Source organism: Pogoniulus pusillus, chromosome 10 (assembly GCF_015220805.1).
Source record: "Pogoniulus pusillus isolate bPogPus1 chromosome 10, bPogPus1.pri, whole genome shotgun sequence".
NCBI lineage: Eukaryota > Metazoa > Chordata > Aves > Piciformes > Lybiidae > Pogoniulus > Pogoniulus pusillus.
The window spans coordinates 39,222,131-39,245,954 of record NC_087273.1 but is presented as its reverse complement, the minus strand read 5'-3'; the positions used below and the strand labels follow the sequence as shown (position 1 = coordinate 39,245,954).

The following is a 23,824-nucleotide window of genomic DNA, read 5'->3' as shown; positions in this document are numbered from 1 at the left end:
ATCTGCTCTGTTCTGTTCTATTCTGCTCTGTTCTGTTCTGTTCTGCTCTGTTCTATTCTGCTTTATTCTATTCTCTTCTATTCTGTTCCTATCTGCTCTGTTCTGTTCTATTCTGCTCTATTCTGTTCTGTTCTGCTCTGTTCTATTCTGCTTTATTCTATTCTCTTCTATTCTGTTCCTATCTGCTCTGTTCTGTTCTATTCTGCTCTATTCTGTTCTGTTCTGCTCTGTTCTATTCTGATTTATTCTATTCTCTTCTATTCTGTTCTATTCTGTTCCTATCTGCTCTGTTCTGTTCTGCTCTATTCTATTATTCTATTCTGTTCTGTTCTATTCCATTCTATTCTGTTCTATTCTATTCTAGCCTATTTGATTCTGTTCTCTTCTATTCTGTTCTATTCTATTCTAGTCTATTTGATTCTGTTCTCTTCTGTTCTGTTCTATTCTATGTAGGCAGAGCCCAAGGTGTTCAGCAGTGAAGGATGCTATGGTACAGGAACTGTTCAGGCCATAAGAGGCCTTTGGTTTATGTTGAGTCCCTCGGGTTTGTGCTGCCTGTAGTCCCTTGCCTCTCAGACCCCCTGCAATCCATATTTAGAGCCTTCTGCCTGCTCCCTTAGCAGCTGGTTTCACTGAGGTGCTAAAGCAGTGCTATTTTGGCTGAGAAATCCCCATGTGTGCTCTGGGGAGAGTGGGGAACATTTGGCTGTTCCTTTTACACCTTGGATGTGAATGACACAGAGCTGCAGAGCTGCTTGGGTTGGGGTTATTTTGGTTTGGGTGGGGATTTTTTGGTGTTCAGTGACTGGAAATGGTTACTGTTTACTTCTTTATGCTTTTAATGAATGAGTAGATTCCTGCTTCTGTCAAGCAGTTTGCTCAGGGGTGGGGGGGGGCTCTGTTTTGCTCACAGCCCTGAGTCAGAGTGGCACTGCATGACTGGAAGAGTGAGCTGCCAGCTGCACCATGAAGCACTGCCATGGTTTAAATGGAGTGATGAGGCTCTCGTGTGAGAGCAGAGGCAGAGCTCTGCTATTCTTAGCTGCTGTGATGATCTCCATGCCACTCAGCACTTGACTCCTAGATGAATGCTCCCCTGCCTGCCAAAAGCAGCACGCTGCATGGGCTCTTTGCTTCCCCCAGCCACCTGAAATAGCTTTGCTGCCTATATATCTCTGCCTCCACTTGGAATGTGACAAATCAGCAGCCCCTGCAAGCACGTGGAAGTGAGGGCTGATCCTGAGGGATCTGGGCTTGGAGACTGTGAGCTCCCTAGAGCAAGAGCTGTCTCCGTGTCTCACACACCGGCACCGAGGCTGGCAGCGCTAATTAGGAAGCAGGAGGCTGGAGGGAGGGAAGCTGCCTGCTCCCACCCCTCTGCTGTCCTTGTGGACCTGCTAAATGCTGCTTTTCTTACTCCTGCTCTTCTGGGAGGAGCTCAAGGCTTGGATGCCCCTTGGGTGTGAAAGCCAAAGGGGAAAAAGCCCAAACCAGTCCTGCTGGGAGCAGAGCAGATATCTCCTCCTCCTCCTCCCAAGCCTGGCTGGGGCACTTAGTGCCATGGTCTGGTTGGTTGGGCCTGCCTGATTCTGTGATTCTATGGTTCTGTGAATCCATGATTCTGTGATGCTATGAGTCCATGATTCTCTGATTCCATGAATCTATGATTCTCTGATTCTCTGATTCTGAGACTCTGATTCTGTGATTCTGAGACTCTGATTCTGCGACTGTGGCACGTTTGGGTTGGAGGAGACATTGCCAACTCCTCTCAGAATCCCAGAATGAGCCAGGTTGGAAAAGACCTCTGAGATCATGGAGTCCAACCTGTCACCTAACACCTTCTAATGAACTAAGTGCCTCATGCAGCCTGCTCTCAAACACCTCCGGGATGGGGACTCCACCACCTCCCCGCAGCCCATCCCACTGCCAGTCACTCTTTCTCCACCTTCTCTGTGTTCTGAGGTTCATCAGCCCTGATCAATTCCCATCCTGGAAGTGCACACATGATCCTCTGGTGGAGCCACTCCAGCCCTTCCCTACTGTACCCAGCCCAGAGTTCTCTTGCTCAAGAGTGACTTCATTCACCAGAGACCTTCCTCTGCAAAGCAAAGCAGGCTCTCACCTCCCAGCCTTCCCTGCCCACCCCGTGCTAAGCAGAGTCCTTTTGACTTCCCCTTCATGATCCTGAGTTTCATCCTTCTTGTCTCCAGCAGAACTGTCTGCAGTTTGTAGAGAAGCTCATGAAAATCAGGTACCTAGGATGAAACACAATGTTCCAGCTGAGGCCTCACCACTGCTAAATGGAACAGAGAAATGCCTCCTTTGTCTTGTTTATGGCTCTCTGTTGACACACCTGAGGAGATTTGTCTTTTGGAAGCAGGCACTGTGCTAACATTTTCTCTCCCCTGTTTGGCTAGCAATCAGAGCAGCCAGATCCTTCCACTCAGCACTGGGGAATTTAGGACATTTCCTTCCCCCCCTTTCTCTTCTTCTGACCATTTTGCACACTGAGTCAGTTGCTAAGAATAATGATGCTGTAATGGTTGCTTTGTTTGCATCAGAATATGCTCTCTTAAGGAGGGGAAAAAGGTAACTCCTGAGGCCTGCAGTGCTTTTACCAGAGCAAGGGGGAATCAGAAGGCTTGCTTCAGATGTCAGCTGCAGAGCACAGACTTGCTGCTGTGTGATGCTTTGAGGGTGCCCCAGTTCTCACCTGCTCTCTGGGACTAACAGGGCAGGTGAACCTGGGTGCTGTGGAGTTGGGGCTCTGCTGCAGGCTGCCTGATAAGGGTTTGAGATAGGGGAAGGCTCCATCAGACAGCTGGGAGAAGCTTCACCTCCTGGGGTCCTCGTGGGAGAACTCAACCAGTTGGTGTCTGTGCAGAAGAAACCCAGCAGGGCACCATCAGCCTGGTAGGCTGCTGGAGGACACTGATGGTGGCTTCCTCACTCAGGTGATTAGGTAGCTGCAGAGAGGAAGTTGTCTGCTCAGTCAGACATAGAGATCAGGAAGAGCTTGCTGTGGAGACCAGGGGGAGCCTGGCTGCAGGGCACAATTCATGATCCCAAGAGAAGGGGATAAAAGCACAAGGGAAAAAGCAGGATCACGAATCTGGGCTTTAGAAGAGCAGAGTCAGCCCCTTCAGAGAGCTCTGAAGCATCCCCTGGGTGACAGAGACCCCTGAGCCTCCTCCAGGCTGCACTCCCCAAGCTCCCTCAGATGAAGTGAGGTATGAGATTATCTCTAGCATCAACCTGGAGCCTGCAGCAGAGGAGGCTCAGGGCAGAGCTCATTGCTGCCTGCAGGGAGGCTGTAGCCAGCTGGGGTTGGGCTCTGCTGCCAGGCAGTCAGCAGCAGCAGAAGAGGACACAGCCTGAAGCTGTGCCAGGGCAGGTCTGGGCTGGATGTGAGGAGGAAGTTGTTGTCAGAGAGAGTGATTGGCACTGGAATGGGCTGCCCAGGGAGGTGGTGGAGTGGCCGTGGCTGGAGGTGTTCTTGCCAAGCCTGGCTGGGGCACTTAGTGCCATGGTCTGGTTGGTTGGGCAGGGCTGGGTGCTAGGCTGGGCTGGGTGAGCTTGGAGCTCTCTGCCAACCTGCCTGATTCTCTGAGCCACAACTGCTTCTGTGTCCCCAGGAGTCAAGCTCAGGTTGCAGACTGCTGTGACCTGGGGGTTTGTTTCTCAGGGGCAGTTGTGCTGTTTTCAGAGAGTGCAGTCTGGAAGCCCTCACAGGATGCAGTTGCAGGGGGGAAATGGGAAGTGCACAGGGACAGCTTAAAAGCATTGAGACTTAAGGAATTGGAATGGATTTACCTGGCACTGAGTGGTGTTTTATTTGGGGGAGCACAGGCAGGGTTAGGGAATGAGCAGGGGGAGCTGACAGAGGAGGGTAAAAGCAATGACAGCTGCAGGCAGTGGAACTTGCACATGGTCCAAAGGCAATCACGAGGAGCTGATGAATACCTGAAGCTCTGAAATTTGCCCATCTGCAGATCTCTCTGCTGCCTGGATTGGTAATGATGAAGCTTTCTCTCAGCTGGCCTGTCAGGCTGGAGTGGGATTTATACCTTAATAAGGACAAAAAGACATAGAAAAGAAACTGTGAGTAACACATTCTGGTGATGTATTGATTTAGTCTCTTCTCTTACCTGAGAGCAACCTGCAGAATGAGCTCCTTAGGAAAGGTTCTGTAGCTTCCTTTCTGCTCCAGCCTGCAGAGGAGAAGGCTCTGGAGAGACCTTAGAGCAGCCCTCCAGTACCTAAAGGGGGCTACAAGAAAGCCATAAAAGGACTTTGGACAAGGGCTGGGAGTGATGAGAGGGAATGGATTGAAGCTTGAGGAGAGCAGATTGAGACTGGAGATGAGGAAGAAGTTGTTTGCAGTGAGAGACTGGCACAGGTTGAGGGTGGTGAGAGACTGGCACAGGCTGAGGGTGGTGAGAGACTGGCACAGACTTTCCAGGGTGGTTGTGGAGGACAGAAGCACAGAATGTGATCAAAGATCACATTCTGTGCTTCTGTCCTCCACAACCTCCCTGGAGGTGTTCAGGACCAGGCTGGATGAGTCCTTGAGTGACCTGTTCTAGTGAGAGGTGTCTCTGCCTATGGCAGGGAGGTTGGAACTGGCTGATCCTTGAGGTCCTTTCCAACCTAAACCATTCTGTGCTCCTATGAAACATCATCAGCATGGGGCAGCCTTAGCACACCTCCTAAGCTAGAGGCAGGAGCATCTCATGGGGGCAAGTGTATTACCCTAAACATAGAAAGAGATTCCCAGAGGTGGTGGCAGGATGGAGAGTTCTGTGACTTCTAGACCTAGAATCACAGAACCAAGCAGGTTGGCAGAGAGCTCCAAGCTCATCCAGCCCAACCTATCACCCAGCCCTGCCCAAACGACCAGATCATGGCACTGAGTGCCTCAGGCTCTGTGAAACCCTGACTGAAGAGCAGTCCAGGCTGCAATTTGTTATCACAAAATCATAGACTCAGTCAGGGTTGGAAGGGACCACAAGGAGCAGCCAGTTCCAACCCCCCTGCCATGCCCAGGGACACCCTACCCTAGAGCAGGCTGCACACAGCCTCAGCCAGCCTGGCCTCAAACACCTCCAGCCATGGGGCCTCAACCACCTCCCTGGGCAACCCATTCCAGCCTCTCACCACTCTCCTGCTCAACAACTTCCTCCTCACTTCAAATCTTCCTCCGTTATCAATGGAAGGCAGCAGAGAAAAAAAATGCTATCCCCCCTGCCCTGGGAGAGCAAAGTGTGACTAAAACACTGAGCTGCTGAAAGGCTTTAGGAGCTGTCTCTAATGAGTTTAACTTAACCCCCCCCCAGCTATGACCCTGAAGAACTTGAAGATCCATGTGGAATGCAGTCAAGGAGACTGGAAGTTAATGACAGACAAGGACAGGAGAGAGATAAATGCACTGAGCTAAGCAGAAGGTAGAGCAGAGTGAAGCTAATTGACTGCTTAGACAGCTTGCCAAAGACAGCTAAATTTCTCTTGCTGAAGACAACTGCCAGGGCTGCAGGCACCACCCTAGCTCCACAGGATCTGACTCTGAAACTCTTCAGTGTTCTTCAGGTTAGACTAAATGCTAACAGGGGACTCCAAAGCTGCCCTCTCTGGACACCTTCCAGCACTTCAGCATCTCTCTTGAATAGAGGAGCCCAGAACTGGACACAGCACTCCAGGGGTGGCCTGAGCAGTGCTGAGCACAGGGGCACAAGAACCTCCCTTGTCCTGCTGCCCACACTGCTCCTGAGCCAGCCCAGGATGCCATTGGCTCTGCTGCCCACCTGGGCACTGCTGCCTCCTCTGCAGCTCCTCTCTGCCAGCACCCCCAGGGCCCTCTCTGCCTGCCTGCTCTCAGCCACTCTGGCCCCAGCCTGCAGCACAGATGCAGATCTGCCCCCTCCTTACACTGGGACATGCTGCACAGCTGGAACGGTGCTGCATGGTGCAGTGCAGACTCTGCCCTACCTAGTTCCCACTAAAGCTCCCAGGCTTTGCTTGTGAGCAGCTGCCCCATTTTATCCTGACAGCAGCAGCAGCAGCAAGGTTCTTTCATCCTCCCTCTCCTCTCTTCCCTCACTTGCTTTATTTAGCACCTTCCTGAACAGTTTCTCTGCTGTCAGGCAGCTGTGCCTGGGATGAGAACCTCCCACTCTGAGCAGTGCTTCCATGGGAGCAAAGCTCTCCCACACACCTTCACCCCCACAGCCACGCAGCTCCCTGGGCACCCTGTGCCAGCCATGCAGGAAGGCTGCCCAAAAGGTCATCTCTATGGGGGACAGGCTGAGAGGGTTGGGGCTGTGCAGCCTGGAGAAGGCTTCAGGGAAAACTTTGAGCAGCCTTCCAGTGCCTGAAGGGGGTTGCTAGAAAGCCAGGAAGGGACTTTTGACAAGGGCTGGTAGGGATGAGATGAGAGGGAATGGATTGAAGCTGGAGGAGGGCAGATGGGAGGTTAGGATCTCACTTGGACTACTGCATCCAGTTCTGGCACTGCCAGCTAAAGAAGGACAAGGAACTGCTGAAGTGGGTCCAGAGGAGAGCCATAAAGGTGATCAGAGGTCTGGAGAACCTCCCCTATGGGCAGAGGCAGAGAGACTTGGGGCTGTTCAACCTGGAGACTCCATGGGAGACCTTAGAGTGACCTTCCAGTGCCTGAAAAGGATCTGCAGGAAAGCCAGGAAGGGACTTTTGACAAGGGCTTGGAGTGCTAGGATGAGAGGGAATGGATTGAAGCATGAGGAGGACAGGTTGAGACTGGAGATGAGGGAGAAATTCATGCCAGTAAGGGTGGTGAGACACTGGCAGAGGTTGCCCAGGGAGGCTGTGGAGGACAGAAGCACAGAATGTGGTCTTTGATCATGTATGATCATGCTGCACATGAACCTATCCCGTGGGAGATTGTTTGTACTTCTGCAGTCAAAGCCTTTTGCCCAGGAGCTGCATCCTGCAGTGAGGACCTTCCAGCAGCTCTGCCCTGCAGAATGGAGCTGCCTACGTTTACATGAAGTTAGCCTGGGCTGAGGAATGTGTCTGAGAAGCCTCTGTGGCTGAGAAAGGAAAGGTGCTTGGTCTTGGCAACGTCTAGGAGCTGAGAGCTCTCAACATGCCAAGTCGAGAGCTCTGTGGAATAGTAACCATCCCTGACTTCCCGCCCAGGAGCTGCTGTGCCCCTGCTGGGCGAGCAGCACAATTCAGCTGACAAAGGCAAAGGGAGCAGGGGGTTACAGATTCCTCACCACATGTCACATCCCAGAATGGTAGGGGCTGAAAGGGACCTCTGGAGATCATCTACTCCAACCCCCTGCCAAAGCAGGGTCACTTAGGGCATTCACCTCAGTGCCTGCTCCCTGCCGATGCAACGCAAGCGGAGCCCCTTTGCTCCCCACCTCCTCCTTCCCCCTCCCCACACCCAGGAGGAAACAAACCAGGAAGACTCTGCCACGGTTGGGTTCTATTTCATAATAATTTATTCTCAGGTTCAGCTGCACAAAAAGTTCAGTGAGGACATGAGAGAGAGATGCAGAAACGAGGCCAAGCAGCAGAAAGCCTGGTGGAGAACACCTCCAACCCACGACGCGCACAGGTGGAGCCGCTCGCATGCGTGGGGAGAGGTCCTGCTGAAACCTACAGAAGAAACCACACACAAGCTGGACAGACAACAAATGAAAATGGCCTTCAACGAAGAGGAGTAGAAGGGCAGACCTGAGAAGTAGGATCTACACAACTTTTGGTGTTTTGTGACTCTGCTGTACCAGCAAGGACAGCATCCCAGCAGGTGAAGGTGTTCCCATCGCAGCTGCTCAGCCTCTGCCTCTGCACACCGCAGTGGACCTGGCTCTCCTCTTCCCTGGAAGTGTCAGCAGGAGTGCTGCTGAGTCTGGGGTGGGGGTAGGAAAGGGGCTGGGAGGGAGGCATCATGAGTCTGCCTACAGAGCTGCTTCTGCTTGGCTGACTAGGGAGGAGCAGCCGCAGCCCAACAATGAAAAGCTTGGTGTGCAGAGGGAACGAGGAGGCTGGGTTCTTCTGAGAGTGACGTGGCCAGAAGGCTTCTCTGAACCATCTGAGCAGCAGCAGCATGGTGTGGCTGTGCTAGAGTTGAGCTGAAGAGCTTGAGTCCTAGTCCAAAGTGTCCTTCAGCTGGTCAGTGAAGACCTCAACTGCTCCCAGGGCCCTGGCCCGTGGGAGAACGTTGCAGGTGCGCTCTGCGCGCTCCCGAACAAAGACACATACAAGGGGGAGGCAGTTTTCACCTCCTGCAGGGTTCCAGGTTTCTATATGCCTGTGAGTGAAGCTGATGAGGAGACACTGAGCTGTGATGAGGAGACACTGAGCTGTGATGAGGAAGTTGGTTTGTTTCCTGAGTTCTCAAATGCCAAGCCTGAGCCGGGCGCAGCGTCAGAAGCGCAGCCCTGGATGCTCCTCTGATCGTCTCCTTCACCTTCAGCTGCCCACACACAATGCATTGGTTGACACTGAAGGTCTCAGTTGGAGCCCTGGAGCAGAAATATTCCTCAGCTGAGAAGTTGGTAATTGTTGCACTGCTTATGAGGGCAGGTAAGGAAGACCCTTACTTGCCTGAGGGTGTAAAATGGGAGAGGCTGAGGTTAAGACCCAGGAGCAGCAGGCTGGTTGGATTGTTTCTGCTCATGCCCCTTAGTTCTTGTAGCTTTAGCTTGGCTGTTCAGAAAGGAATTGCTTGGGTTTGAGCTTTGAGAAGGCAAAATAATGCCAGCAGTAGAGGGGGGAAAAAAGCACCTCTGGTGCACATCTTGGCAGGTATTTAATCTGTTTTAATTCACATCCCATTGACACCTTACTTCTGCTGGGACAATCCACAGGGGAGGGGAGGAAAAAAATCACATCTCACAGAGAATCATCAGATCCATGTGTTGTTATTTCTGTTGTCTGTCAAAGAGCAGAGCCAAACCCACAGCTTCATGGTTTGGGGTTTATTTGGTAGCAGGGCAGCATCAGTGAACAGCAGCTGAACAGGAGAGTGGTGGAAATGAAAAGCAGAGAAAGCAACCCCAAATTTATCAGTGTCCTCACTGGCTGCAGAGAAGAGAACCTGCCCAGAATGTGGCTTCAAATAGCATCTTGGGAAGCCTTTAAGTATTTCATGAGTGTGGCAGGAGAGGGACTCAGGCAGAGCCTGTTTGCTGTGACAGCCTGGATTATGTAAATAGGCTTTCATGGCACAGACCTCTTCATTGCTCCTTAGTTTCCATACATTTGCCTTTTTTCTTCTGTAGGGAACTTTGGCTTCCTTTGCAGTCAACTTCAGCTGCTGTACCTTGGGAGTTTGCTCTTTGCTTCAGCACTGTCTGCCACAAGCAGCTGCTGGCCCAGCTGGCAGCTCCTGGCTGGGACAGAGTCACTCTGGTATGGGTCAAGAACTGGCTGCAAGGCTGGGAACAGAGAGTGGTGGTGAATGGTGCCACATCCAGCTGGCAGCTGGCACTGGTGGTGTGCCCTAGGGAGCAGTGCTGGGCACAGTCCTGTTCAATATCTTTACTGATGATCTGGAGCAGGGCATTGAGTCCAGCAGCAGTGAGTTTGCAGATGACACCAAGCTAGGAGCAGCTGTGCAGCTGTTGGAGGGTAGAAGAGCCCTGCAGAGGGACCTGGCCAGCCTGGATGGGTGGGCAGAGGCCAAGGGGATGAGACTGAACAAGGCCAAGGGCAGGTTCTGCACTTTGGCCACAACAACCCCAAGCAGCACTGCAGGCTGGGGCCAGAGTGGCTGAGAGCAGGCAGGCAGAGAGGGCCCTGGGGGTGCTGGCAGAGAGGAGCTGCAGAGGAGGCAGCAGTGCCCAGGTGGGCAGCAGAGCCACTGGCATCCTGGGCTGGCTCAGGAGCAGTGTGGGCAGCAGGACAAGGGAGGTTCTTGTGCCCCTGTGCTCAGCACTGCTCAGGCCACCTCTGCAGTGCTGTGTCCAGTTCTGGGCTCCTCAGTTCAAGACAGATGTTGCAGTACTGGAAGGTGTCCACAGGAGGGCGACAAAGCTGAGGGTCCTGGAGCAGAGCCCTGTGAGGAGAGGCTGAGGGAGCTGGGGGGGTGCAGCCTGCAGCAGAGGAGGCTCAGGGCAGAGCTCATTGCTGCCTGCAGCTGCCTGCAGGGAGGCTGTAGCCAGGTGAGGTTGGGCTCTGCTGCCAGGCAGCCAGCACCAGAACAAGGGGACACAGCCTGGAGCTGTGCCAGGGCAGGTCTAGGCTGGGTGTGAGGAGGAAGTTCCTGGCAGAGAGAGTGATTGGCACTGGAATGGGCTGCCCAGGGAGGTGGTGGAGTGGCTGTGGCTGGAGGAGTTCTTGCCAAGCCTGGCTGGGGCACTTAGTGCCATGGTCTGGTTGGTTGGGCAGGGCTGGGTGCTGGGTTTGAGCTTGGAGCTCTCTTCCAACCTGCTTGATTCTGATTCTAACTACTCTGCTTCTTTGTGCTCTCCCCCTTGCCCCAGTAGATAATAAGGAGGTAAAACAGAAAGACTCAAGGAATGAACACAACCCAGCTCTGAACAGCAGCTGCCCCAGCACACTGCCTAAACTTCAGATAATTCTGCCTTTGGTTGGTTGCTTGGTGTTGTTTTAAGGCCTTAGAAACTGTCCTGAAAGGAAACAGACATCACATAGCATTAAATAAAAGCAGTCCTAGAATCATAGAATCAATTAGGTTGGAAGGGATCTTGGAGACCATCTAGTTCCAACCTCCCTGTCATGGGCAGGGACACCTCACACCAGATCAGGCAGTCCAGAGCCTCATCCAGCCTGGTGTTGAGTACCTCCAGGGAGGTTGTGGAGCACAGAAGCACAGAATGTGATCAAAGATCACATTCTGTGCTTCTGTGCTCCACAACCTCCCTGGGCAACCTGTGCCAGTGTCTCACCACCCTCACTGTCAAGAATCTGTGAGCAGCCTTTGCTGGGACCTCAGCAGGGGGAATCTCAAAGACAGTGAAAGGAGGTGTGGGTTAGTACAGTAAACTACATCACCTCTTGGTATGTTCTTCATTCCTCTCAAATATATTCCTTTACCTTAGAGACCTTCCCTGATGCTCTAATCCTGCTCATTCTGCTTGGCTTCTGCTCTCCCTTGGCAGTGCACCTTGGCACAGAACCATGTTTCTTTGAGGGAAGAGCCTGCTTTAAAGGCTGGACCCATCCAGGAACACAAGAAGCTGGACTCCTCCAAAGCTCAGCATTAGGCAGGGCATTCCAGCACTTAACCCTCTTCCTAATCTCTACCTGCCCTAAATTCCCAGGCACCTTCTCTGTTAGGAGCCTACATTTGCTCCAGAGCACCCAGGAACAGCTTGTTCTAACTATGCTGTGCAGCTCCATCCCCTGCCTCCTGGCCAGGTCTTATGGCAGGATTTAGGGGACAGGTGGAGAGGATTAAGCCACCAAAGCAGGCAGCACAGTTAAAACACTTCCAGGGGAAAGGTCCTCAAGACAGGAGTAGTTGCTGTGCAGGAGCTCAGTTCCAAGGGGGAATGTCCTCAAGACAGGAGATGTTGCTGTGCAGGAGCCCAGCTCCAAGGGGGAATGTCCTCAAGACAGGAGTAGTTGCTGTGCTGGACCCAGCTCCAGGGGGAATATCCTCAAGACAGGAGATGTTGCTGTGCAGGAGCCCAGCTCCAAGGGGGAATATCCTCAAGACAGGAGATGTTGCTGTGCAGGAGCCCAGCTCCAGGGGGAATGTCCTCAAGATAGGAGTTGTTGCTGTGCTGGACCCAGCTCCAGGGGGAAGGCTGCAAAGGGGGTGCATGTCTGATGTAAGCTGGGGGAGAACTTCCATCTCCTGGCTGATTTGGCAGGTAGAATGCTACAGTAATGTGGCAGCAGCAGCAGCAGCCAACACTTCACGTGGTGGTGAAAAGCCTGGTCCTGAAGACCTCTAGGTGGAACCTTTTGCACTGGGTGTCAAGGACAGAGGCCACCCAGAGCCCACCCACACCCTGGCACCACGTCCCAGCAAGGCATGGCCATGGAGGCCCTAAACTGCTCCCCAGGAAGATGTGAGTGTTGGGAATGCCTTTTGAGCTGCCTTCCTTACACCTTCAGTGAGGCAGTCTGAGAACTTGGGATCTGCTTTCTATTCCTAGAGCCCACAGCCTACGTTTTAGCACCCATCCTGTAGGCAGACAGTGGTGGGTTTGGATCCGACCCTTGGTGTCAGACTCCGAAAGCTGCTTAGGGGATTAACTGCTACTGAGCGAGCATCAGAGCTTGAAAGGAGCTCAGCCTCTGCCTTGCACTGGGGAGTGCTCACTGAGGCAGAGCTTCAGCTCCTGTAAATAAACACCACTGCTTTCAGGCAGCTCAATAGTGCAGAGGCTTTAGAGGAGCAAGCTGCAGATAAGCTTTAGGAAGTAGAACTTAACCACTCAGAGCTTTGCTTCCCCAGATAGCTTTGTCATCACCCAGAAAAATAACTCAAAACCCACCCACCCAACCCCCAGAAAGCAAAATCCCACTAAAGGTGCAGTCAGTCCTCTCAGGCCTTGGCTTCTTTCTGAAGCAAGGTTGTTTGGCCATCTCAGGAGCAAGCTTTCATCAAACTTAGCAATCACAGCTCACAGGATGGCAGGGGTTGGAAGGGACCCAAGGAGATCATCCAGTCCCACCCCCCTGCCAGAGCAGGACAATCCTATCTAACACAGAGCACACAGGAACACATCCAGACAGGCCTGGAAAGGCTCCACAGAAGGAGACTCCACAACCTCTCTGGGCAGCCTGTGCCAGGCTCTGGGACCCTTCCAGGCAAGAAATTCACCTTTGTGTTGAGGCAGAACCTCTTTTGCTGCAGCTTACACCCATTGCTGCTTGTCCTATCCCAGGGAGCAGTGAGCAGAGCCTGTCCCCCCCTCCTGATCCCCAGCCCTCAGAGATTTACAAACATTTATCAAATCCCCTCTAGGTCTTCTTTACTCAAGACTAAGCAGCCCCAGGTCCCTCAGCCTCTCCTTATAAGCCATGAGCTTGGAGGTCTCTCCCAACCTGCTTGATTCTATGCTAGGTTGGACTGGATGAGCTTGGAGCTCTCTTCCAACCTGCTTGATTCTATGATTCTATGACAGGTTGGACTGGATGAGCTTGGAGCTCTCTTCAACCTGCTTGGTTCTAAGATAGTTTGGACTGGATGAGCTTGGAGCTCCCTCCCAACCTGCTTGGTTCTATGATTCTCTGCAGGGAAGCCTCCCCTTGCTGCTGGAGCTGTCCCTGTGGTCACAGAGCAGCTTTCCACACCTCCTCCACAGTCTACTCACTCTCTTCCCTGGCTAAAAGGCACCGCAGTTGTTTCCTTGGAGCACTGAACCACACCAGTTAAGCACTAAAGGAAGAGATGAATTGAACACCTTCCTCACTCTTTTTTTGGGGGAAGAAACAGTTGCAAATGACTCTCTGTTGGCTGCTAAAAAGCAGAGCCATTCAGGAGGCTTGTGTTTGCTCCTGCAAAGCCACCCTGCAGTTTCCAGGGTACCAGATGAAAACTGAATGTAGCTGTGGCTGAGCTGAGTGTGAGTAGAGGTTTATCTACTACAGGCTGGGGACCTCTGCCAGTTCCTAGAGATGAAACATCTCCAAGCCACTCTTCCTCACAGTGTTGCCTGTTAGCTGAAGAGGCATCAAGTTCACTCCTTTTCGGCTGAATGCCACCCAGAGGGCTGATTAATGCTCTTCTATTTCCTCTCTCTGCCAGGAGCAGGGAAGGGTCTTCACAGGCTGCCTGCACTTAGCACCTCCTACATCAATGGGTGCCTGAAGGCTGTAGATTGAACTTAAAAACGATTGCTAGAGAGAGCACTTTAGAAGACTTTTGACCTCAGCTATTCAATTTCAACCTCTCCTCCGGCAAAGTCTTATTAAGCTTAGAACAAGATTTGATTAAAAATGTTTGCTGCTGCTCAATTACTGAGGCTGGAGTAGACCTCTGAGCTCATCAAGTCCAGCCTATGACCTGACACCACCACCATTTCTAGGGACACCTTCTGAAATGAACTCTTTTACCCCATTTTCCAACTCTTCCTTGCTTCTCCTTTACACAGGCAGGCAAAACAAGGAGTGCACTGACAGAGAACTTACACTGCCACCAGGGATTTGCAGCTGTTGACTTGGGGCTGCTTAAGCACCTCAGCATCATTCCCTGATTTCTTGTCAGCTTCCTTCAGCTTCACCTTTCCTGCACCAAGTGATTTGAAAAGCCAAGAGCAGGAGCATGCATCAGCCTGGGACACATCAGAGAGTGCAGGTAGTGCTGCTGTGTGTCACCTGAGCACGGGGCTGCATTTGTTGTCACCCAGAGCCACTATAAAAAGCATCAGTTGGTTTTCAGTTGGAGCTCTTCAGAAGCAAACTGCAAGTGGTAGCCTCCGCATAGTGCCAGCTGTACCAGCTGCACCTGGGTACCACTGGAGACGTTTGGGTGCCCTCCATCTAGTCACAGCTCAGTAGCTGCAAACAGAGAGCTCCTCTCAGGGCAAGAGTAGACATTATTTGTGTGCCTTGCACATGGAGAAAGCTGGGACTGGAACAGGGACCCTGTTTAAAGGCCCTCCTTAGCCTCTAGGCAGCTCTACCACGTGTGCCAAAGGGGAGTTTTCCTCCTGGCAGTCACCAGGAGCTGTGCAAAGCAGTCTCAGTGGGGAGCTGCTTAGAGTACCGGCAGGCACAGGCCAGGAATGGAGGCAACGCCATGCAGGCAGAATCAGCTGGCAAACTGCTGGCACAGTGCTTGCCTGGTTTTGGTTCCATGCAGGCAGAATCAGCTGGCAGGCTGCTGGCACAGTGCCTGCCTGGTTTTGGTTCCATGCAGGCAGAATCAGCTGGCAGGCTGCTGGCACAGTGCCTGCCTGGTTTTGGTTCCATGCAGGCAGAATCAGCTGGCAGGCTGCTGGCACAGTGCCTGCCTGGTTTTCTGGTGGAGCTTTCCTGAGGGAGCTGTGCAAATGCACCAATGCTACAGTGCCAGCATCTCCTCTTCTGGAGTGGCAGCAGTGGCAACAGCCGCTGGCTGCTGGGCGTCTTCGCGCCTCGGTGCCCAGGTCACAGCCTGTGCTACAGCACCTTGTGAAGCTGCATCTTGCTTCCAGCTTCCAGTGTGGTCTGTGCACCTCCTGGCAGGAAGAGATTCCTAGCAGGCAGGTTCCTGTTTGTTGGTTGCATTCTCCAGCTGTGTGCTGGAGTTCAGTGTCTGCCTGGGACTTGAGAGGTGTTTATAAATGCCAGAGCTGAGAGAGAAGCTGCAAGGCTCTAATGAAAGGGAAATATTTACACAGCTCCTAAACACGGCCAGTCCCCCTCCTCCCCTTTGTTTGATTGCATTCTTTGGTCTGTTTTCTCTGGAAATGGCATCTGTGTTTTCATTAACTAGACAACAGTCACCTACGGCAAGGGAAGACAGAACTGTCTGTGGCAGGCAGCAACTGTTCCCAAGGAAGTGCACTCTCTAGGTCTGATGGGTTTTAGCACAGCTAAAGCAGAGGCTTTAGGACTTAGGTTCTCAAAGGGCAGTGCTGATAACTCTTCCTGGTTGCCTTTTGGCCACTTTTGGACTATGGAGAATATGTAAATATTCAATGAGTAAAGCATTCAAGTCACAGAGGCAAACTGTTCCACAGCCACAGGATGGAGACCTGCAGAACATACTGGAACCAATCTGAGGACATCTTAAAGAGGTTTGGTTATTTAAGGGCAGCTGGAAGAATCCCAGCAGCATAGGAATGAAGCTACCTGGCTGGGCTCTAAAGCTTTCTACCTGGCAAAGCTGCACTGCGTAGCAGAGTGACACCATCTGAGTATCCAATCCTTCTGCATCTGGCAGGGGTTGGACTCGATGATCTCTTTGGGTCCCTTCCAACCCCTGACATGCTGTGAGCCTGGGATCTCTCATTTTATCAGAGAGTCACAGAAGGAATCAGGCAGGTTGGCAGAGAGCTCCAAGCTCACCCAGCCCAACCTAGCACCCAGCCCTGCCCAACCAACCAGACCATGGCACTCAGTGCCCCAGCCAGGCTTGGCAAGAACCCCTCCAGCCACAGCCACTCCACCACCTCCCTGGGCAGCCCATTCCAGTGCCAATCACTCTCTCTGCCAGCAACTTCCTCCTCACATCCAGCCTAGACCTGCCCTGGCACAGCTTCAGGCTGTGTCCCCTTCTTCTGTCCCTGGCTGCCTGGCAGCAGAGCCCAACCCCACCTGGCTACAGCCTCCCTGCAGGCAGCTGCAGGCAGCAATGAGCTCTGCCCTGAGCCTCCTCTGCTGCAGGCTGCACCCCCCCAGCTCCCTCAGCCTCTCCTCACAGGGCTCTGCTCCAGGCCCCTCCCCAGCCTTGCTGCCCTGCTCTGGGCACCTTCCAGCACCTCAACAGCTCTCTGCAATGGAGGACCCCAGAACTGGACACAGTACTCAAGATGTATAGAATCACAGAATCATAGCTTTACATGCAACAACTGCAAGCAAAATGTCAATCAGTTTGTTTAGTTATTTATTTGGCTTTTTTTTTTCTTCCTTAAAAGAAAGTTTGTTTCATATTTTTATCAGTGATCTGGACAAGGGATTCTTCTGGTGGGACTCTTCTCTGTCCTTCCCACTGGAAAGCCAGGCTGTGCAGTCAGAAACCTGCTGTCCAGCCTCCTTCAAGGACATACCATTGTTGTTTTGATGCTCACTGTTTTCATTCACCATGGTTTAATTCACCATTATTTCAATGATTGTTTTAATGATCAATGTTTTAATTCACCATGAGAGTGGTGAGAGGCTGGAATGGGTTGCCCAGGGAGGTGGTTGAGGCCCCATGGCTGGAAGTGTTTGAGGCCAGGCTGGCTGAGGCTGTGTGCAGCCTGCTCTAGGGTAGGGTGTCCCTGGGCATGGCAGGGGGGTTGGCACTGGCTGCTCCCTGTGGTCCCTTCCAGCCCTGACTGATGCTATCATTCTGTAAAGTGTGAATGAAGGTTCCTTGATGGCTACAGCTCAGACAGCACCACAGGTACAGCTCCCTGACAGCGTGGGGTAGCAGCTTTTCATTTCAGCTCATCAAAACACCCTCTGTAGGGAGCTGTTCTATTTTTGGGCAGCGCAGCAATGTGAGAAGGAGAAGAGGTAGTGAAAGAGACAGGGGGGAAAGGCTGGGGGAGGGAATAAACACAGCTGACTGTGGTGGGGGTAGAAGCCTTTCATTCCAGCTTGGGGCTGGTTTGTTTGTTGTTCAGCAGCTGTTCACTGAGGCGTGCAAAGCTTTGTCTGCAAGGTGTCTTAGCCTGGGAAAGGGGCGGGGGGGGAAGCTGGACATGCTGTGTAAGGGTCTAACCAAAAGCAGAAGTTTCTCCTGTACTTTTAAACACGGACACCCGTGTGTGTGTGGGTGTAGCTAAAGCAACCCGACAGCACTTTCCCAGTTTGTGCCGTGGTCTGGTTGACTGGATGGGGCTGGGGGATAGGTTGGACTGGATGAGCTTGGAGGTCTCTTCCAACCTGCTTGATTCTATGATTCTGTGAATTCTGGTACAGAAACCAAACCGTTTCATTGGAAAAGAGCTCGTGTGGGTCCTCTCCTTGGTAGGCTTCCTCTGTCTGCCCCGAGGGCACAGCTGCAGGGACAAGTGGCCGTCGGGGCGGTCGCTTCGCAGGCGCCGCCGCGCCAGGCTGCTCACAGCCACAGGCATTTCAGCCGTTCCAGGGCATCACCAGGAGCGGAGAAGTAGTTGATAGTCACTGTTACAAAGACCGAAGCGCTCAGGAGAGGCAAAACTTGCTCCCCACCTACAGGTAATGCCTTCCGAGCTGCGCTTCTCACGGCAGAGACGAGAAGGGTTCCCTCCTTGTGAGCGTAAAGGCAGGGCTGACACACGGCGGTACGAGAGAACGGTGTGCACCGACAGCGGGAATCCCGGCAGGGGACAGAAGGAACCAGAGGTGAAGCTGGGCAGAAGGACGAGGCCAGAGCTGAGCTCTGCCGCACGGCGGCACGGACGACTGCCAGCCCGCTTGGGTGCGCCCCAAGGACGCCTCTCCTGCTGCTCCAGGTTCGGCTTGCAGGCGGCTGCCTAAACGAGCTGCAAAGGAGGAGGCTTCGCAGCCGCTCTCAGGGCAAGACTGTGCTGCCGATGTGGGCACTCGCAGCTCTGGGGGGCGTCGTGAGAAGGGATTTGTGCCCCGGGGTGAGAGCCGCACGGGGCCGTAACCTCCTGCCCTCATCGCCTCCAGCTCTCCCCCCAACAGACCCCCCCAGCCTGTCCCGGCTCCAAACCGCGCTCCGGGGCCGTGAGCAAGCTCAGCTGGGCCTGGAGGTGTCAGCACTGAGCCGCTCCTGTGCCTGCAGCAAGGGCCTGAAGCCCCGGGGGGTGCCAGAGGGCCCCGGGGGGTGCCGAGGGCCCCGGGGGGTGCCGAGGGCCCCGGGGGGTGCCGCCGCCCAGCGCCTCGCCCAGCGCCGCGGCGCTCCGGAGCCGCTCTCCTCCGCTCCGGGCACGCACAAACTCTTTCACACCGACACAGCTTTCTCTTGTTTTCCACCACTTTTCTCACAACACCAAGGTGCCCCCTTCCCACCCCCTCCCCCCCGCGCCCCCTTCCTTTCTGAACGCATCGACATAAAAAAAGAGAGAAGAAAAGGAACGGCAAAATAAATAACCCAAGACTCAGCCTCTGCCTCGGGGAAGCCTCCTCCCGCAGGTGCCCCCGCCCGGGGCTGCCCGGCGTGTCGCTTTCCACAGCGCAACGGGCCGCCAAGGGGCCCTGCGGCTCCCCGGCCCCGCGGGGAGGCTCCAGGCTCCACTGTCCCTCTCTCGGCCGCCCGCCCCCGGCGGTCACTGCACCGGCCCCGACCCCGACCCGTAGCTGAAGCTGTAGCTGCTGGCCAAGGACAGCGACGGCTGCGGCGGCGGCGGCTGCGGCTGCTCCTCGCCCTGCGCCGACGAGTAGCTGGGGAACGTCTGCGCCCGGGACACCTTCGCCGAGACCAGGTTGTGACCTGCTGGGGAGGGGAAACAGAATCGGTCAGGGTTGGAAGGGAACACAAGGGTCGTAGACTCGGTCAGCGCTGGGAGAGACCACACAGGGGTCACACAATCAGCACTGGAAGAGACCACAAGGATCGTAGAATCAGACTGCAAGGGAGATGTTGAGGTGCTGGAAGGTGTTGAGAGAAGGGCAGCAAGGCTGGGGAGGGGCCAAGGGGATGAGACTGAACAAGGCCAAGGGCAGGTTCTGCACTTTGGCCACAACAACCCCAAGCAGCACTGCAGGCTGGGGCCAGAGTGGCTGAGAGCAGGCAGGCAGAGAGGGCCCTGGGGGTGCTGGCAGAGAGGAGCTGCAGAGGAGGCAGCAGTGCCCAGGTGGGCAGCAGAGCCAATGGCATCCTGGGCTGGCTCAGGAGCAGTGTGGGCAGCAGGACAAGGGAGGTTCTTGTGCCCCTGTGCTCAGCACTGCTCAGGCCACCCCTGGAGTGCTGTGTCCAGTTCTGGGCTCCTCCATTGCAGATGTTGCAGTACTGGAAGGTGTCCACAGGAGGGCGACAAAGCTGAGGGGCCTGGAGCAGAGCCCTGTGAGGAGAGGCTGAGGGAGCTGGGGGGGTGCAGCCTGCAGCAGAGGAGGCTCAGGGCAGAGCTCATTGCTGCCTGCAGCTGCCTGCAGGGAGGCTGTAGCCAGGTGGGGTTGGGCTCTGCTGCCAGGCAGCCAGCAGCAGAAGAAGGGGACACAGCCTGGAGCTGTGCCAGGGCAGGTCTAGGCTGGATGTTGTTAGGAAGTTGCTGGCAGAGAGAGTGATTGGCACTGGAATGGGCTGCCCAGGGAGGTGGTGGAGTGGCCGTGGCTGGAGGTGTTCTTGCCAAGCCTGGCTGGGGCACTGAGTGCCATGGTCTGGTTGGTTGGGCAGGGCTGGGTGCTAGGCTGGGCTGGCTGAGCTTGGAGCTCTCTGCCAGCCTGCTTGAGTCTGTGATTCTATGACTTAGAATCCTAGAATCAGTCAGGGTTGGAAGGGACCACAGGGATCATCCAGTTGCAATCCTCCTGCCATGGGCAGGGACACTTCACACCGGATCAGGCTGCCAGAGCAGGACCGCCCAGGGCAGGTCGCACAGGAACACATCCAACTGTGGTGGGAAAGCCTCCAGGGAAGGAGACTCCACAACCTCTCTGGGCAGCCTGCGCCTGTCCTCCAGCACCCCGAAACACCAAGGGAGCTTCTCCTTAGGCTGGAGGGGACCTCCGAGATCATTTCTAGGTACTGCTGCATCCCCACAGGTATGTTTTGTGCCAGCAGTAACCAAAGATACAGAAGAAATTGTTTTGCATTAAGGAATGAAGTAAAGATTGAGGGAAAAAAGAATCTGCAGTAAAGAATTAACTAAAAATAGAGAAAAAAAATTTGCAGTAAAGAATTAACTAAAAAAAGAGAAAAAAATTTGCAGTAAAGAAATAACTAAAAATAGAGAAAAAATATTTGCAGTAAAGAAATAACTAAAAATAGAGAAAAAAAATGCAGTAAAGAATTAACTAAAAATAGAGGAAAAAAAATTGCAGTAAAGAATTAACTAAAAATAGAGAAAAAAATTTGCAGTAAAGAATTAACTAAAAATAGAGATAAATTTGCAGTAAAGAATTAACTAAAAATAGAGGAAAAAATTGCAGTGAAGAATTAACTAAAAATAGAGAAAAATCTGCAGTAAAGAAATAAAAATAGAGAAAAAAAATTGCAGTAAAGAATTAACTAAAAATAGAGAAAAAATATTTGCAGTAAAGAATTAACTAAAGATAGAGAAAAAAAATGCAGTAAAGAATTAACTAAAAATAGAGGAAAAAAAATTGCAGTAAAGAATTAACTAAAAATAGAGAAAAAAATTTGCAGTAAAGAATTAACTAAAAATAGAGATAAATTTGCAGTAAAGAATTAACTAAAAATAGAGAAAAAAAATTTGCAGTAAAGAATTAACTAAAAATAGAGATAAATTTGCAGTAAAGAATTAACTAAAAATAGAGGAAAAAATTGCAGTGAAGAATTAACTAAAAATAGAGAAAAATCTGCAGTAAAGAAATAAAAATAGAGAAAAAAAATTGCAGTAAAGAATTAACTAAAAATAGAGAAAAAATATTTGCAGTAAAGAATTAACTAAAGATAGAGAAAAAAAATGCAGTAAAGAATTAACTAAAAATAGAGGAAAAAAAATTGCAGTAAAGAATTAACTAAAAATAGAGAAAAAAATTTGCAGTAAAGAATTAACTAAAAATAGAGATAAATTTGCAGTAAAGAATTAACTAAAAATAGAGAAAAAAAATTTGCAGTAAAGAATTAACTAAAAATAGAGAAAAAAAATTGCAGAAAAAATTAACTAAAAATAGAGGCAAAAAATGCAGTAAAGAATTAACTAAAAATAGAGGAAAAAATTGCAGTGAAGAATTAACTAAAAATAGAGAAAAATCTGCAGTAAAGAAATAAAAATAGAGAAAAAAAATTGCAGTAAAGAATTAACTAAAAATAGAGAAAAAAAAATTGCAGTAAAGAATTAACTAAAGATAGAGAAAAAAAATTGCAGTAAAGAATTAACTAAAAATAGAGAAAAAAAATTGCAGTGAAGAATTAACTAAAAATAGAGAAAATTTTGCAGTAAAGAAATAAAAATAGAGAAAAAAAATTGCAGTAAAGAGTTAACTAAAAATAGAGAAAAAATATTTGCAGTAAAGAATTAACTAAAAATAGAGGAAAAAAATTTGCAGTAAAGAATTAACTAAAAATAGAGAAAAAAATTTGCAGAAAAAAATTAACTAAAAATAGAGGCAAAGAATGCAGTAAAGAATTAACTAAAGAGACAGGAAAAAAATTATCTTGCAATAAAGAATGAAGTAAAGATAGAGCAAAAATTAGTTTGCAGTAAAGAATGAACTAAAAATAGAGGGAAAAAAATATGTTGCAGTAGAGAATTTTGGTTCCACAGCTTTCTGAGCTTCCTGCTTCAGTGCTATTTTTTGTGTCACATCTGAGCCTGCAGAGGTTAAGAGAGCAGAAGGAGGCTGAGTGTGGATCTTGCAGCTCTCTGGGAGTGCAGCTGCCTCCAAGAACACAGAGAGCAAACTCTGCTCTGCAGTTCTGAAGTCAGCAGTGGATGGATTGAGGCTTCACTTCCCAGCCTGAAGCCACCAGCAGAAAGGTGTCCTGCCCTGCACAGGAAACGTTGGCTGGTTTGGTTTCTCTCCTCTAGGACAGGACCTTGGAAAGGCAAAGCATTACCCAGCCTGCTCCATCCTTTATTCAAATGGACTCTGAGGATGGTTGAATGCAATGAAGCTGTAGTCCAATGCAATGAAGCTGTAGTCCAAAGCAATTAAGCATGAATGATTCATCAAGATAATTTAATGTAACCTGGCAAATTAGACCAAAATGAGATTTTTTTTTCCCCCTGATCTTAATGATGTTGGAAGCAGAGACAGTATACAAAGGATCTTATTTCATGGCATGGTGCTTATTTATAACAGCTCTTTAGAGGAAAAGCCCAATGGTTTCCTAGTAACAGCAGTGCTGATGTACATGGAAGGAGATTGAGCACCAAACTTGCAGTACTCAGCTGAATGAAGAGAAAAAAGCCCCAAGCTGAGAAGAGATGCAGGGATAAGCTGGACCAGCTCCCTCACTGCTGCTTGCTGGGAGATGCTCCTCTCTGTTCCAAAGCCTTAAGCAGATGGCAGGTACCAAAACCTTTTTGCAGCACAAGAATTCAGGTGGCTCTCTCACCTGATGTTGTTTGGTTAGAGTATTCAGAGAAACAGAAGCATTCAGGTTGGCAAAGGGTCTGGTGATCCTGATCCCAGCTCAGAACCCTACTCTGCAAGGTGCACCCTAAACCATCTCCCTAAGTGCCACACCCAAACCGCCCTTAAACACAGCCAGGCTGGGGGACTCCAGCACCTCCCTGGGCAGCTCACTCCACTCCCTGAACACTCTCTCCAGGAAAAACCTTTTCCTAATGTCCACTCTAGTGTTTACTGCACTTGGGAGGGCTTCTGAGGCTTGCTGAGGGCAATGTCACTGCCAGAGATGGTTCTGGGAATGCTACAGAAAACTAGGATGGCTCCAAAGGTCATAGAACCACAGAATCAGTCAGGGCTGGAAGGGACCACAAGGAGCAGCCAGTTCCAACCCCCCTGCCATGACCAGGGACACCCTACCCTAGAGCAGGCTGCACACAGCCTCAGCCAGCCTGGCCTCAAACACCTCCAGCCATGGGGCCTCAACCACCTCCCTGGGCAACCCATTCCGGCCTCTCACCACTCTCCTGCTCAACAACTTCCTCCTCACCTCCAGCCTCACTCTCCCCACCTCCAGCTTTGCTCCATTCCCCCCAACTCCTGGCACTCCCTCACAGCCTCAGAAGTCCCTCCCCAGCTTTTTTGTAGCGCCCTTCAGCTCCTGGAAGGCCACAAGATCACCTGGGAGCCTCCTCTGCTCCAGCCTGCACAGCCCCAACTCTTTCAGTCTATGCTCACAGCAGAGCTGCTGCAGCCTCTGAGCATCCTCCTGGCCCTGCTCTGGACACTCTCCAGCATCTTCACAGCCCTCTTGTCCCAGGGGCTCCAGAGCTGGATGCAGGACTCCAGGTGGGGTCTCAGCAGAGCACAGCAGAGGGGCAGAATCCCCTCCCTGGCCCTGCTGGCCACACTGCTGCTGCTGCAGCCCAGGCTCTGCTCGCCCCCTGGCTGGATGGCTGTGTCTGTCCATGGGTGAGTGCGAGCCCAGACCAGACAAAGTGACTCACTCAGTGCAAAGTCATCTTTGCTTTTTCACTTGGTTCACACCAAACACAGCGGTCTGGAAAGCAGTGGAACA

The 23,824-nt window shown here is 51.7% G+C and overlaps 1 protein-coding gene and 1 long non-coding RNA gene across 5 annotated transcripts in view; both read right to left on the bottom strand.

Annotated features, from left to right (window-relative positions):
* Positions 1-7,466: 7,466 nt before the first annotated feature.
* LOC135179049 (uncharacterized) lies at positions 7,467-9,605 on the bottom strand. Its single transcript, XR_010303889.1, has 2 exons — positions 7,720-9,605; positions 7,467-7,641 (listed from the first exon to the last, which is right to left on the bottom strand). It is a non-coding gene; the product is annotated as an uncharacterized LOC135179049 (long non-coding RNA).
* An 8,783-nt stretch (positions 9,606-18,388) lies between these two features.
* Positions 18,389-23,824, bottom strand: part of DOK6 (docking protein 6) — a 117,830-nt gene continuing 112,394 nt past the window's right edge. For 2 of the 4 annotated variants that reach the window (XM_064150302.1, XM_064150301.1), the window contains one exon: positions 18,389-18,982. In XM_064150302.1, coding sequence (XP_064006372.1) covers positions 18,491-18,982 — 492 coding nt within the window. In that variant the 3' untranslated portion in view covers positions 18,389-18,490. The remainder of the gene's footprint in view (positions 18,983-23,824) is intronic. The other 2 variants (XM_064150303.1, XM_064150304.1) reach the window with 2 other exon arrangements.